Genomic DNA, 12414 nt, shown 5'->3' with positions numbered 1-12414 from the left:
TGTCCACAAGCATCGTGGTCACCTCCCAACGAGGCAACTTCACATGTCGAAAGAGCATGAAAGAGGGAATTAAACAGAAGATGAGTTCGTAATATGCCCTGAGTGGAGTGCTTTTGCTCAAATTCAATGCTTATTGAGCTTAAGCTGCCTCTCATTTTTTTTTTCGTAAATGGGTGATTCCAATCTGATCAGATATACTGAATATAGAATTGAGGATTCATTCTTTCAGATGGTTCTGCAGCCTGTTAAAAACCTCCCAGTACACAGAGTTTCTTCTTGGGCACTCTATAAAGTGCTTTCCAAACGTTTCGTGACCGTATCTCTGTAGGAATATCATTACAAAAAATATTAAATATTTTATAAAATTCTACAATACCACTTTCCATACCATGTACATAAGAGAGTATTATGTTAGTAGCATTCAAAATTCAGGGCATTTCATAGAAAACGTTTTTGAGGAGTATTTTTGCTTTTTTTGCTTTTAAAACAGGGTAGACTCATTCCCTGGTAACTAGACAACAAAAAGCATATATGGCCCATAGGTTATCTAATGGTTCCTGAGAGCCTCTCTCTATCTTATCTTACAATATAAGCATAATATGTCGCATCACACCTATTCAACGTGCTCGTATATCTGTCCTCCTCGATGGGTATTCCACACGTGATATTGCCGCTCGTGAGGACATCAGCAGAACTACTGTGTCGATAATACGACAGGATAAAGAGTATAATGCAATTGTCTCGTCAAAAAAAAATGCGCCCCCGAAAGTTATTTTTACCATGATTCAAACAGATTGTGCCGAAGTAGTGCAACAGGAGTATACAAAAATACAGTCAAAACGCAAGAACCTAGGAACGAGGCGAAAGAGCAGGGTATTTCTGTGAGAATCATTCGTTGGACACTCCACGGCAATGATTTTATTGTAAAAGTCCGGAAAGAAAGGCTTCTTCAAAAAACACCGTCAATGAAAAGGTTACAAGACTAAGATTTAACCTTGTTCAGTTCTTATAATTCCCAATCTGTTTTAGCTGTTAATAATCTGCTTAGGTTACCATCGAATGGCTCGAGTAATTGGTCCCGCATCAAGATTGATAATTATTACTGATGAATGTGGTTAGACATTAGTTTATTTAACCTACTATTACTCTCTATGCAGTAATGCTGTAACTTATTGCAAAAATATGAATATATCCATATCCTCATATTCCTTTTATATACCTAATGATCGCTCACTTTTCCAATCAAGTGATTTACATTCTCTAATTTAGCCCTGGCTATTACCTGTATTACCCTTTAAGAAATGGTTTGTGCGTTTTTAAGTGGGGTTACAACTCCATTCCAGAAGAAAATTGCGGCTTCAAATCCCGACCCTTGCAAGTAGGGATTGACAATACCTCACTCGCCATTCAATTATTTTTCGTTCTTTTATTTTTTTTCCGTTTTTTTCTCTTTTTTTCTTGCTACGCTTCTTATCGTAGCCAATTCACATTAAGTCATTGAAAAAGTTTGTCTACGCCAGGCCTCTGCTTTCTGTGATTTCTAAAAATCTCGTAATGGTTACTCTTCACAAATTACTCTATTGTGAGATCGCAACCCCTAATTTATATCATTGATGTAGATGATAATAGGCAATCCCAGCCTTCGGCCTTCATAGTGCTTACTCTCACGTTTAAAAGTCAGGTCTGCTTATGGGAAAACTCGTCATCATTTTATCTATTTTCATGCTCTTCACTGCACCATTTCAGTGCACAGCTATTGAGTGCAGCAATCGTCCATATAATTACGATATATGCATTAAAGCATTTGGAACAAAAGGATTTACATGTGAAGATCTTTGCAACTCGTGCAGTTGTAGCCTCCATGGCGTTATCAGTACTAAGAAGGGGTGCCCAAGCTACAATTATCAACGTTGTATCCAAGTGAAAGGCCATGGCACATGGCCTTGCAATGCTGGAAATGCTAGTTGCCGATGTGGTCCCGAAGCAATTGAATGCATAGAGTAGTTCAATTTAAATCTGGACCATACTCTTAATTTTGTTGCGCAATCTATTCAATGAGTTTTTGGAATGTATAAATATAATATTATAGTTTGAGATAGCAGCGATCCACTTTGACAGAATTAATAAAAACATTTTTTCCCGTACTTGCGCCTTCTAATCGTTATATCGCAAGACTCCAATCCGTCTGAAAATTTTCTCAAAATATTGCATATAAAGGAAAATTGAATGAATGATGAAGTGAACACTTTTATTATACGGCTTTTACATCTCGTACCATTCCCTGGGGAAGTTTAACCTCCTTTGTAATTCTTTGATCTTTGCCGCCGTGTGGATGAGGTGTATGGTATTCTCGAGGGTGACATCGAGTTCATTTTGAGTAATTCTCCCTGTTCCGATCTGTGATTTTTGAGGAGTAATAGGAGGGACTTGCAAGTCCAATGATGTGTTTTTGGGTCTCTGCCAGGTATACATCGAGCATTTGTGTAGGCTTTGAGGTACGATGTTGCCAGAAGCTCTCCAGTTGGGGAAATTGTTTTGGTCTCTATTTGGAACCTTAAATTTTGGCTAAGATTTTTATGCGAATTCCTTAAGATTTTTATTAGGACAGCAGAACGACTGTGTCGATAATAGGCCAGGATAAAGAGAATAGTCCAAACAATCTGTCAAAAAAAGCACCCGCGAAAGCTATTTTACCGCGATGTAAACGGATTGTACCGAAGTAAGACAACAGGGGGTATGCAAAAACACAACTGAAGCGCAAGAACTTTGGGACGAGACGAAAGAAAAGTTAGCAAATGATATATCTTATTCAGTTCTTTTAAACCTCGATCTGTTTTAGATTTCAATAGCCTGGGTTACCATCGAACGGCTCGAGTGATTTGTCTCGCAGCAAAATTGGTCATTATTGCTGATGAATGTAGTTAGTTGCTAGTTTATTTAAAACTGTACTTACCTCTTATACTGTAATGCTGTAGCTTATCCATAATGCAAAACATCGCTATATCCAAACCTCATATTCCTTTTATATATCTAATGATCGCTCGTTTTCCAATTAGGGTAATTTACATAAATTTATTACCTAGAACCACTCCCTGTAAAGAATTGGTAAGTTCTCGACCCTTGCAAGGATCGACATATTCCGGCTTTCAATTATTTTTCATGATGTTCATCATTTATTTTTTTTCTTTCTTTTTTCTGTGCTTCTCAGTATAAAGAGTTTATAATAAATTATTGAAAAATCTAGCCTACGCCAGGTTTTTGCTTTCCGTAATATCTGAAAATTTCGTAAAGATTCCACGGCACACTTTATTTACTTTATAGTGGAAATGTATTACTAACTTATATATTTGTTGTAAAAGTAGGTTTTTGGCTATAAAAAAAACAAAATCGATTTTTGGCTGAACTTTAATAGAGTAAGCTGATTATATATCCTTTCCTTCGGCCCTCAACGAAATCAAAGTACTCACTCTCACATTTTAAAACTAGATCTGCCTATGGAAAAACTCAACATCGCTGTATATATTTTCGTACTTTTCACTGTGCTTTCCCAGAGCACAGTTATGGGGTGCGCCGATAGGCCATATTCTAATGATCGTCCATATTCTTATCAGAAATGCATTGCTGCATTTGGAACAGAGGGATTTACATGTGATGATCTTTGCAACCAGTGCAGTTGTACCCCCTCTGGTCTTATAAGTACTCTAATGGCGTGTTTTCCGCCCTACGATCAACAACGTTGTATCCAAGTGAAAGGAAGTGGCACTTTTCCTTGCAATGCTGGAAGTGATACATGCAGATGTGGCCCCAATGCTCTTGAAACCTTGAAACCTAAGTAGCACCATATAACTCTAGGTCACATCTTAAAATTTGTTACAAAATCTATTGAATTGAAATTGACGTAATTTATAATTTGAGGCTATACGGATCTTAGGGTCCACTTTGGATTGCTGAATGACTTAATAAACACAGTATTTCTTGTATCTGTCCCTTTTGCTAGTGAATTCGCAAGACTTTTCATTTCGTCTGAAATTTCACTCATAACATTGTGTAAGGGAATTTAAACAATGTAGCGGTGGATGTCTTTATAAATAGGTTTGCGCAACTGGCTGATATGATAGGAAACTTTTGAATACTTGTAGGTATGTAATGGTATAGAAGTTAATAATTTGTATATTTCCGATGTCCTCATAAACACAGAGATCACGTATACCTACAGAAAAATAAAGGAACAGGCGAACTAGAAAAAGGATAATTTAAGCTATATTCAAGATTCAGTTGATGTAGTATTCGTTTTCTTTATTTGTTCATTCAATTTCTTCGTCTATTTGACTTATCTATGCATTCGAGGGTATGTGTAGGTGTACCCACATAAACAATCTCTCGCAGTTATCATATACCTTAATACCTCGTGTCTCGCGATTGAGAATTTTGGAGAGCTTTCTCGCCCAATTTATTTTTGCTCCCCTTCAATTGTAGTATAAGTTTTTTCACACGCGAGAAGATACATCCTTAATAAATTTAATACCTTTTAGTGGATGCCTGTTTCGTTAACTGTAGTTGATAAAATGGAGAAATTAATTAACACCGCTATTGCCTCTTGAGCGTCTTCATATCTTCCAGCGCTTTGTTTAAGGACGTGTCTTTGAGCATAGATCGAGCGCAAAAAACTGATGCTCAAAAAGTGGAGTTTTATTCGAGTAGAAAAAAGTGGAATTTCTTGCACGCGATCGAAAGATATATTCCAAACCGCTACTATTATGTGCTCTTAATCATCTATTGATTTCTTATACCTATATGCAAGCGGGATCTCTTTCTTCTTTTTCAGCTGATCAGAATAACTGGGGAAAGATGAGGCGGCATTTTCAACGTAAGCACGCCAGCTTGATTACAAACAGCATCAACTCAATGTGCGTAATCGTTTCATAAGTGTTACGAAACTGTCTTCTCTCGATCAATTGGATGTGTATCATGACAAAGTAATTGAGAGCTTCCTCCTTCTTCACATTTCTCACATCGATGTAGCGTACTAAGTGAGATCGGCTCACGAGTAGTCAGGGTGATATAGGGTATACCCATCCTCCCGAGGCAATTTTTGAAATCTCTGCTTGATAATCCTATCGACTAAATTGTCCAATAGAAGTGTCCACTTTGAGTTTCCAGCCGATCTTGAGTCCATTTGATGACCATATCCTCGTGCCTTTCCTCCTATATCAGGTCTGGATGTATTGCAAGGCTGCAGAAGGATCAGCAACCATTATTCACCTATCGACTTTTGGCAGAACGCAAAATAATACACTTTAGAATTGACATGACAAATTTTAATATCAGTTGGGGCTTTCCCATCTCATCTAATCCATTTGATGATGCGATTTTGCAGCCTCCACTAGGACTAGGGCTAATTTGATAACTTTCATTTTGAATATCTCAGCAAACCCCTGGATACTATGGATGGGAATTATCTTTAAAAATTATATGGCATTAACGCTAGTTTTATTAATATATGACACCCATGTTTAAAATAGAAAATCCAAAACGCCGGAGATTTAAGTTGAAAAAGTATTGAGATATACTTAAATAAATGGCATATATGAATATGCCATTTACATACACAGTTTTTACAAATCGTATATTGTTCACTTATTTACTAATACTTTGTATGTCCTCCCTTAGCATTATATACAGAACGCATCCACTCTGGCATGCATGCATAAAAGCTTGCTAACATATTCTATATCTATGCTTTCCCATTCTTTCTCAATTCGTTCCCATAGTTCGTCCTTATTCTTCAGCGGTTTCTAATATTAGCTTACACTAGGCCTCAATTCACTCCAGATGTGCATCATGATATATAGATCTGGAGACTGCGAAGACCATTTTAGTACATCTATCCTGTTGCGTCGTAATCATCTTCTGGTTATCTTTGATATGTGTTTTGGATCGTTGTCACGTTGGAATATGACCTGTGAAATATTATTCCAACGATCCGAGATAATCATCGTTGAGGATGGTGGTGTATAATACGGAGTCGAGCCCTCCGCCGATACGGCACATGTTACCGACGCCATGAGAAGTGATGCAACCCCATGCCATTTAAGGCTCATCCCCTTGTTTGAGCGTTGGCTTGATATGGCAACTACGGAGCGGCTCTCCTTTGTGCTTTTAGTTGTATTCTCTTCCATTTGCATTTGCGAATGTAATCTGCGTCTCATCAGAGAATATTGCTCTTTTCCAATCATCTTCTGTCCAGTCTTTGTATTCCTTCGCAAAATCCATCCTCCGCTTTCGGTGCGCATATTACAGAAGCAATTATCAATGACCACCGAAGAATAAGGATGTTCTATGGGAACGCATTGAGAAAAAAATGTGAAAGCATAAATGTGGAATATGTCTATAAGCCATATGCGAGCATGCCAGGGCGGATGCGTGCATTATTTAATGCAAATGGAAGACACACAAAGCATTAGTAAATAAGTGAACAATAGACGGTTTGTAAAATCTGTATATGTCACTGGCCTATTCGTAACGGATATTTCAGCACTTTTTTCAACTTATCCCCTCAACATTATAATTTTTATCATTTTTAAACACGGGTTTCACATATTAATAAAATTAGCCTCAGTGTTGTATATATTTTCAATAATATTGTTATTATCCATAATTTACAAGGGTTTACTGTGATATTAAATTATGAAGTAAAATTACCAAATTATGTCTTTCGATTAACTGTACCTACGATCGCTCTGCTTTCCAATCAGGTAATTTACATATCCAGTTTAGTCCTGGCTATTACTTGGATCCTTTCCTTGTAAAGAATTGGTTTTGTATTATATAATAGGTTAACAACCCCATTCCGAGACAAAGATGCGGCTTCAGATCCCGACCCCTGCAAGTAGGAATTGGCATCCGGCTCTCAATTATTTTATTTCTTATATTTTTTATTCTCATTCTTATTCTAGACCTCTCATTGTAAATAGTTTACAATAAATCATTGAAAAATCTAGTCTACGCCAGGTTTCTGCTTTCCGTAATATCTGAAAATTTCACAGATTCCACGACACACTTTAATTACTTGATAGTGGAAATGCAATACTAATTTATAAATTAGTTGTAAATGATAATAGGTTTTGGGTATATCGAAAAACAAAATCGATTTTTGGTTGAGCTTTAACAGAGTAAGCTGAGTATATATCCTTTCCTTCGGCCCTCAACGAAATCAAAGTGCTCACTCTCACATTTCAAAACTAGATCTGCCTATGGAAAAACTCAACATCGCTGTATATATTTTTGTACTTTTCACTGCGCTTTTCCAGAGTACAGTTATGGGGTGCGCCGATAGGCCATATCCTAATGATCGTCCATATTCTTATCAGAAATGCATTGCTGCATTTGGAACAGAGGGATTTACATGTGATGATCTTTGCAACGGGTGCACTTGTACCCCCAATGGTCTTATAAGTACTTATATGGGGTGTCAACCCTACGATCAACAACGTTGTATCCAAGTGAAAGGCAGTGGCACTTTTCCTTGCAATGCTGGAAGTGATACATGCAGATGTGGTCCCAATGCTCTTGAGACCTTATCTAAGTAGCACCATATAACTCTAGGTCACACCAGAAATTTTATTACAAAATCTATTGAATTGGAATTGACATAATTATATATTGAGACTACGGTTCTTAGGACCCATTTTGGATTGCTGAATGACTTAATAAACACAGTATTTCTTGTATCTGTCCCTTTTGCTAGTGAATTCGCAGGACTCTTCATTTCGTCTGAAAATTTCCTCATGACATTGCGTATGAAAGGGAAATCAAACAATGATGCGGTGGGTGCCTTTATATTACTGCTTGCGCACCTGGACGAAATGATAGAAAATTTTCACGTGAACATAAATATGTAATAGTAAAGTAACTAATTTAATTCATATATGTTCCGACATCCTCATAGACACACAGACCACGTAGAATTTTTAGCACTGCTATTGCCTCTTGAACATATTCGGATTCCAGTGGTTTGGCTAATGAAGCTTGTGATTTTGAGCAAAGATAAAAAGCATCATATTGACACTCAAACCTGACGCGTTGAAATATCGTCCGGGTGACGAAAAGCGCAAGCTTCTAGTATCGTCATTCTTCCCAGAATTTCTCGCACATGATTGAAAGTTGTGTTCCGAACCGTTGCTACTATGTGCACATTTTCACGTATTAATTCTTCATGTCTGTATGAAAGCTTTTTTTTTCCTATTTAGTTGATCAAAATAGCTCTGGAAAGAGCAGACGGTGTTTTCAATATAGGCACGAGCAAGCTCTATTGCAAGCGGTATAACCTCAAACTGTGCGACAATCTCGTAAGAATTATGGAACCAAGCACTCTCTCGATCAATTGAATGCATTTTTTGCCTATGTGAACATCCTCTTTCTTCATATTTCCCACCCTAATGGCCGTAGTATACTTAAGTGGGATCAGCCTGCAAGCAGTCAGGATAATCAGGGTATCATATATTCCTGAAAATAATATAGAAATAGTAGTTTTCTTTATCAACATTCAGCCCTAAACCCTATCTCACCACATTTTTGAAAGATTAAACTGAAATAATTTCAGCTCGTGACTTGCGTCCGGACTGTATGCGCTATCAGATTTAATGGCCAAAATATTAAGACGCATATATTGAACAGACTATAAAATTTTCAGAGATGTCTTGTCCAGCTCGTTCGCGGTACAAAATCATCCAATTACCAACTGCATCGGCGACAGAAGCACAAAATGATGCGATGCCCGCAATAAATGGTGAGATATCGGACTTGATTGACAACTACCGGCCAGATCGCGTTTACACAATCGAGCAGTTTGAGAAAATCAACGATTGGCTTAAAACACACGCTCTGGTGATTGATAAACTTCCAATTAGCCACTTTGAATATGATTCAAAGGGTAGGCTTATACCGATGCCTCAATCACCAATAAGAAAAGAATTAGTTGTTGGAGAGATTTTTGGTCAATTGAGGCGCTGGAATATCTATTCTCAGCAAAATGGTAGGCCCACGTGTTCTCAAGGAGGTTTCAATTTTGCTGTCTTGGGGGGGAAAGAGATTAGGGCCCCAGATGTCGCTTTTACTCCAGAAGGAACATACTGTGCTTTAGATGAGCGACAGCTTGATACTTTTCAAGGCCAGCCTTTTCATCCTATTTTCGTGGTTGAAGTGGAAGACGTTTCAAGACCCTCTAAGCTAGCCGAACTTACTGAAAAATTCAAAAGGACCTATTTTCCTGCTGGTGTTGAGTTGGGTTGGTTGATCGATTCTAAAAACAAGAAAATCTACATATTCAAGAAAATTCGAAACGGAAGTGTGCGCCGCTACTCTCATGAGTGGAAAGATGTGAGCGGAGGTAGCGTGTTGCCAAGATTCAAGTTGGAAATTCAATTTGTTGAAGATATTATATCTCAGGTTTGTCCTTTTTCTTTTCTTCGCTATATAAGTCCGATATTACTCAGTAGTATGGTGTAGAACTTGTCCGAATCTCGTTCATCGTCTCACGGACGTCTTGAGATCAACTGTCCCGAATGTACTGAAACTTTTTCTGATCGATTTGACTTCATTAGGCATTATGACAATGAACATGTGCGAAAAGGGCATAAAGGTTAAGAATGACAGATACACCTCTATTTCACGATTTTTTTTTTCTCATTCGCGCATCCTAGAAGTCAGCCAAAGCAACCTGAGTATTCTGGATCTACTACAACGATACTTATGGAAAGGGGTACAATTCGCTACCTGGAAGACTGTATATACTTTATACATTTTTCCGCATTTGCTCGCCACAAGGTCGTAAGATATACCTTTATGCCAATTGTATGCATTTAATCTAGGTACAGTAACAATGGCGTATCCCCTTTTTCTACACAATACCAATAAATCTTGACAAATATAGCTTGCACTATCTATGCTCCATGTATATTCTCTTAATATTTTAAGCATAACGCAGCCAAGTCAAGCGACAAGAGTTTCAGTCCAATTCATCCGAAAATACTGTAAGGGTCGCGATTTAATTTCATGTAGAGAGGTAAGTGACTTGTAATTGCAGTAACATATACGAAATGTGGTTTTGGGGACGCTTTCTCGATTCCAATTTGGTGATATCCAGAACGAAGAATAAAGTATGGAAATATAGTGCCCGTGCAACTTGTCAATATTTCTTCAACGATACAATAATTACTAGAGGAGAGAATCGAACTCCTTAATTATAATAACATCGTTCCAGAAATTCAATGTGTTTCGAAGCTTCTCAATAACTGACCAATCTTTCCTCAACTGTCACTTATCTCTCTATTTGAATTTTCGATCTTTATGCCTTTGTATATATTTTATTTATTTTTCCCTTAACATTTTCTCGTACCAAAACCTTGACTACCTATTAACGCAACTGTGTTATCGTATTGACAATGAGGCTATCTGGATCAAAAAAATATGCGATAAAGCCCATATTAACTTGATCAAATTCTAACAACAATACAGAGTCTGAGCCATATTCCAACTATTTTCTTGCCCGTATTAAGTGCTTAAAAAAAGTTAAGGGAATTACTCACGCATAAGAGATCACTTAGAGGGTTCGATATTTTTGTGTAGCCCTGGGCTTCTAAAAAATGACAAAAAAAGTTGGTTTTCCGACGCTTTCTTTCTAACCTTTGATATATCCAACAAAGCTTTACCTAACAATACCGATCTACCCGAAGAACAGGCCATACCTCTCGTTCAAAAATCGAGGGGAGACATACTCATCCAAAGCAATGCCATTCGGTTTAGCTTGTGCCCCACGAATTTTCTCAAAACTAATGAAAACCGTGTTAGAGCCATTAAGAAAACAAAGATTCGCCTAACATATTATCTCGACGACATCTGCTTAATGAGCCAATCAGAAACCCAATCAAAGTATCAAGCAAGACTACTGATAGAATACCTTCACGCTCTCGGCTTCATCGTCAACGAAAAAAAAATCAGAATTGGCGCCGAGGAACAACAGGTATTCCTGGAACTCGATATCAATACAAAAAGTTTGGATATCAAACTCCCAAAAGAAAAGTCGCACGAATTAGACAAGGCATATGTTTGCAAAGACAAAGCCGAGGACAACGAGACCAGTAGCATCACTAGCAGATCTCCTAGCATCGACACCGAGACTAGCATTCATTTTTCATGGACATTTACAAAGAGACCTCGAAAACACTTTCATAGAGCCAACCAAGGATGGAAGAAGGTGGTACCACTCTCAAAAGAAACAATAGAAGACTTGAAGAAGTGGGAAATCCTCCTAGACGTTCACAACGGCTTGCATGTAAGAATTCCACCGCCGAACGAAACAGTGACCACAACGACAGAAGCATCAAGAACAGGTTGGGGGATAGTGAGCACACACCTAACAACACATTGTCAATTGACAGACCCAGAGAGGAAAACACCATCGAACCATAAAGAACTTCGAGCTATTCTCTTCGCTCTAAAGTTACACGTCAAACACTGGGAGAATAAACACATAAGAATCAAGACGCACAAGACAGCTGTGGTTTATATCCAAAACCAAGGAGGCACGGTGAGCTTATCTCTACTAGACATAGACACGGAGATATGGGAGATCTACTTAAGATATAATATTCAGATAACAGCAGAATACCTTCCAGGCAAACAAAACGAAGAGGCAGACACGGAGAGCCGTCGGAAGTCATCTAAACAGGAACGGTTACTACCGGAAGAAGCATGGAGGCACATCAACAATAACTGGGGAGAGAGGACAATATCTTTCTTAGCATCACGCAACAATATGAGACGCCCACGATTCTTCAGCATCATACCAGATCCCGTCGCAGAAGCAATCAACGCATTCTCACAAATATGGCCAAGCAAAGGAGCCTATGCCAACCCACCGTGAATCCTACTCCCCAAAATTCTTAGAAAGATTTCGTTAGAAAACTGGAAGAGATAGCGGTGATAACCCCCAACTGAACGACATAACCATGGATAGAACAAATCCTAAATTTGACATTTCAACCACCAGTGAGTATGGCAAGGTGACTTGGTATTATTCCATTAAGTTGGTATTCTATGATTCCAAATAACTCAAGAACGCTTGTAAAGTGTGCGTCGAGGGAAAGAAGGACTTCGAGAGATTGTATCGTCTCCAGAGATATATCCACCGCAATTGCGCCGGAAAATATCTCGCGAGAGACGTATTGCAACACGAAAAAGAGGTGAGGGAGAAGGATCAAGACCAGTTTGGACAGTTGAAAGAAAAGATTGCCATTTATATAACCATCAGTTATTAATAGATGAGGAATTTATGTTAGAGAGGAATCAATTAACTAAAAAGAAACAGAGGATCCTTATTATCGATTGAGGTAAATCGGCGACTAAGAGAAAGAT

At 38.1% G+C, this 12414-nt stretch overlaps 2 protein-coding genes across 2 annotated transcripts; both read left to right on the top strand.

Annotated features, from left to right (window-relative positions):
• Window positions 1-8694: 8694 nt before the first annotated feature.
• On the top strand, window positions 8695-9611 carry VTP21DRAFT_4077 (uncharacterized protein; the record flags this gene model as incomplete). Its single annotated transcript, XM_069394448.1, has 2 exons — window positions 8695-9447; window positions 9603-9611. The coding sequence occupies 2 exons, from the start codon at window positions 8695-8697 to the stop codon at window positions 9609-9611; spliced, it is 762 nt and encodes a 253-aa protein (XP_069255685.1).
• A 1292-nt stretch (window positions 9612-10903) lies between these two features.
• On the top strand, window positions 10904-11923 carry VTP21DRAFT_4076 (uncharacterized protein; the record flags this gene model as incomplete). Its single annotated transcript, XM_069394447.1, has 1 exon — window positions 10904-11923. The coding sequence occupies one exon, from the start codon at window positions 10904-10906 to the stop codon at window positions 11921-11923; it is 1020 nt and encodes a 339-aa protein (XP_069255684.1).
• Window positions 11924-12414: the final 491 nt, after the last annotated feature.

This window comes from Calcarisporiella thermophila, assembly GCF_041956535.1.
Source record: "Calcarisporiella thermophila strain CBS 279.70 unplaced genomic scaffold VTP21scaffold_2, whole genome shotgun sequence".
Classification (NCBI taxonomy): Eukaryota; Fungi; Calcarisporiellomycota; class Calcarisporiellomycetes; order Calcarisporiellales; family Calcarisporiellaceae; genus Calcarisporiella; species Calcarisporiella thermophila.
This window is presented reverse-complemented; position numbering and strand designations above follow the sequence as displayed.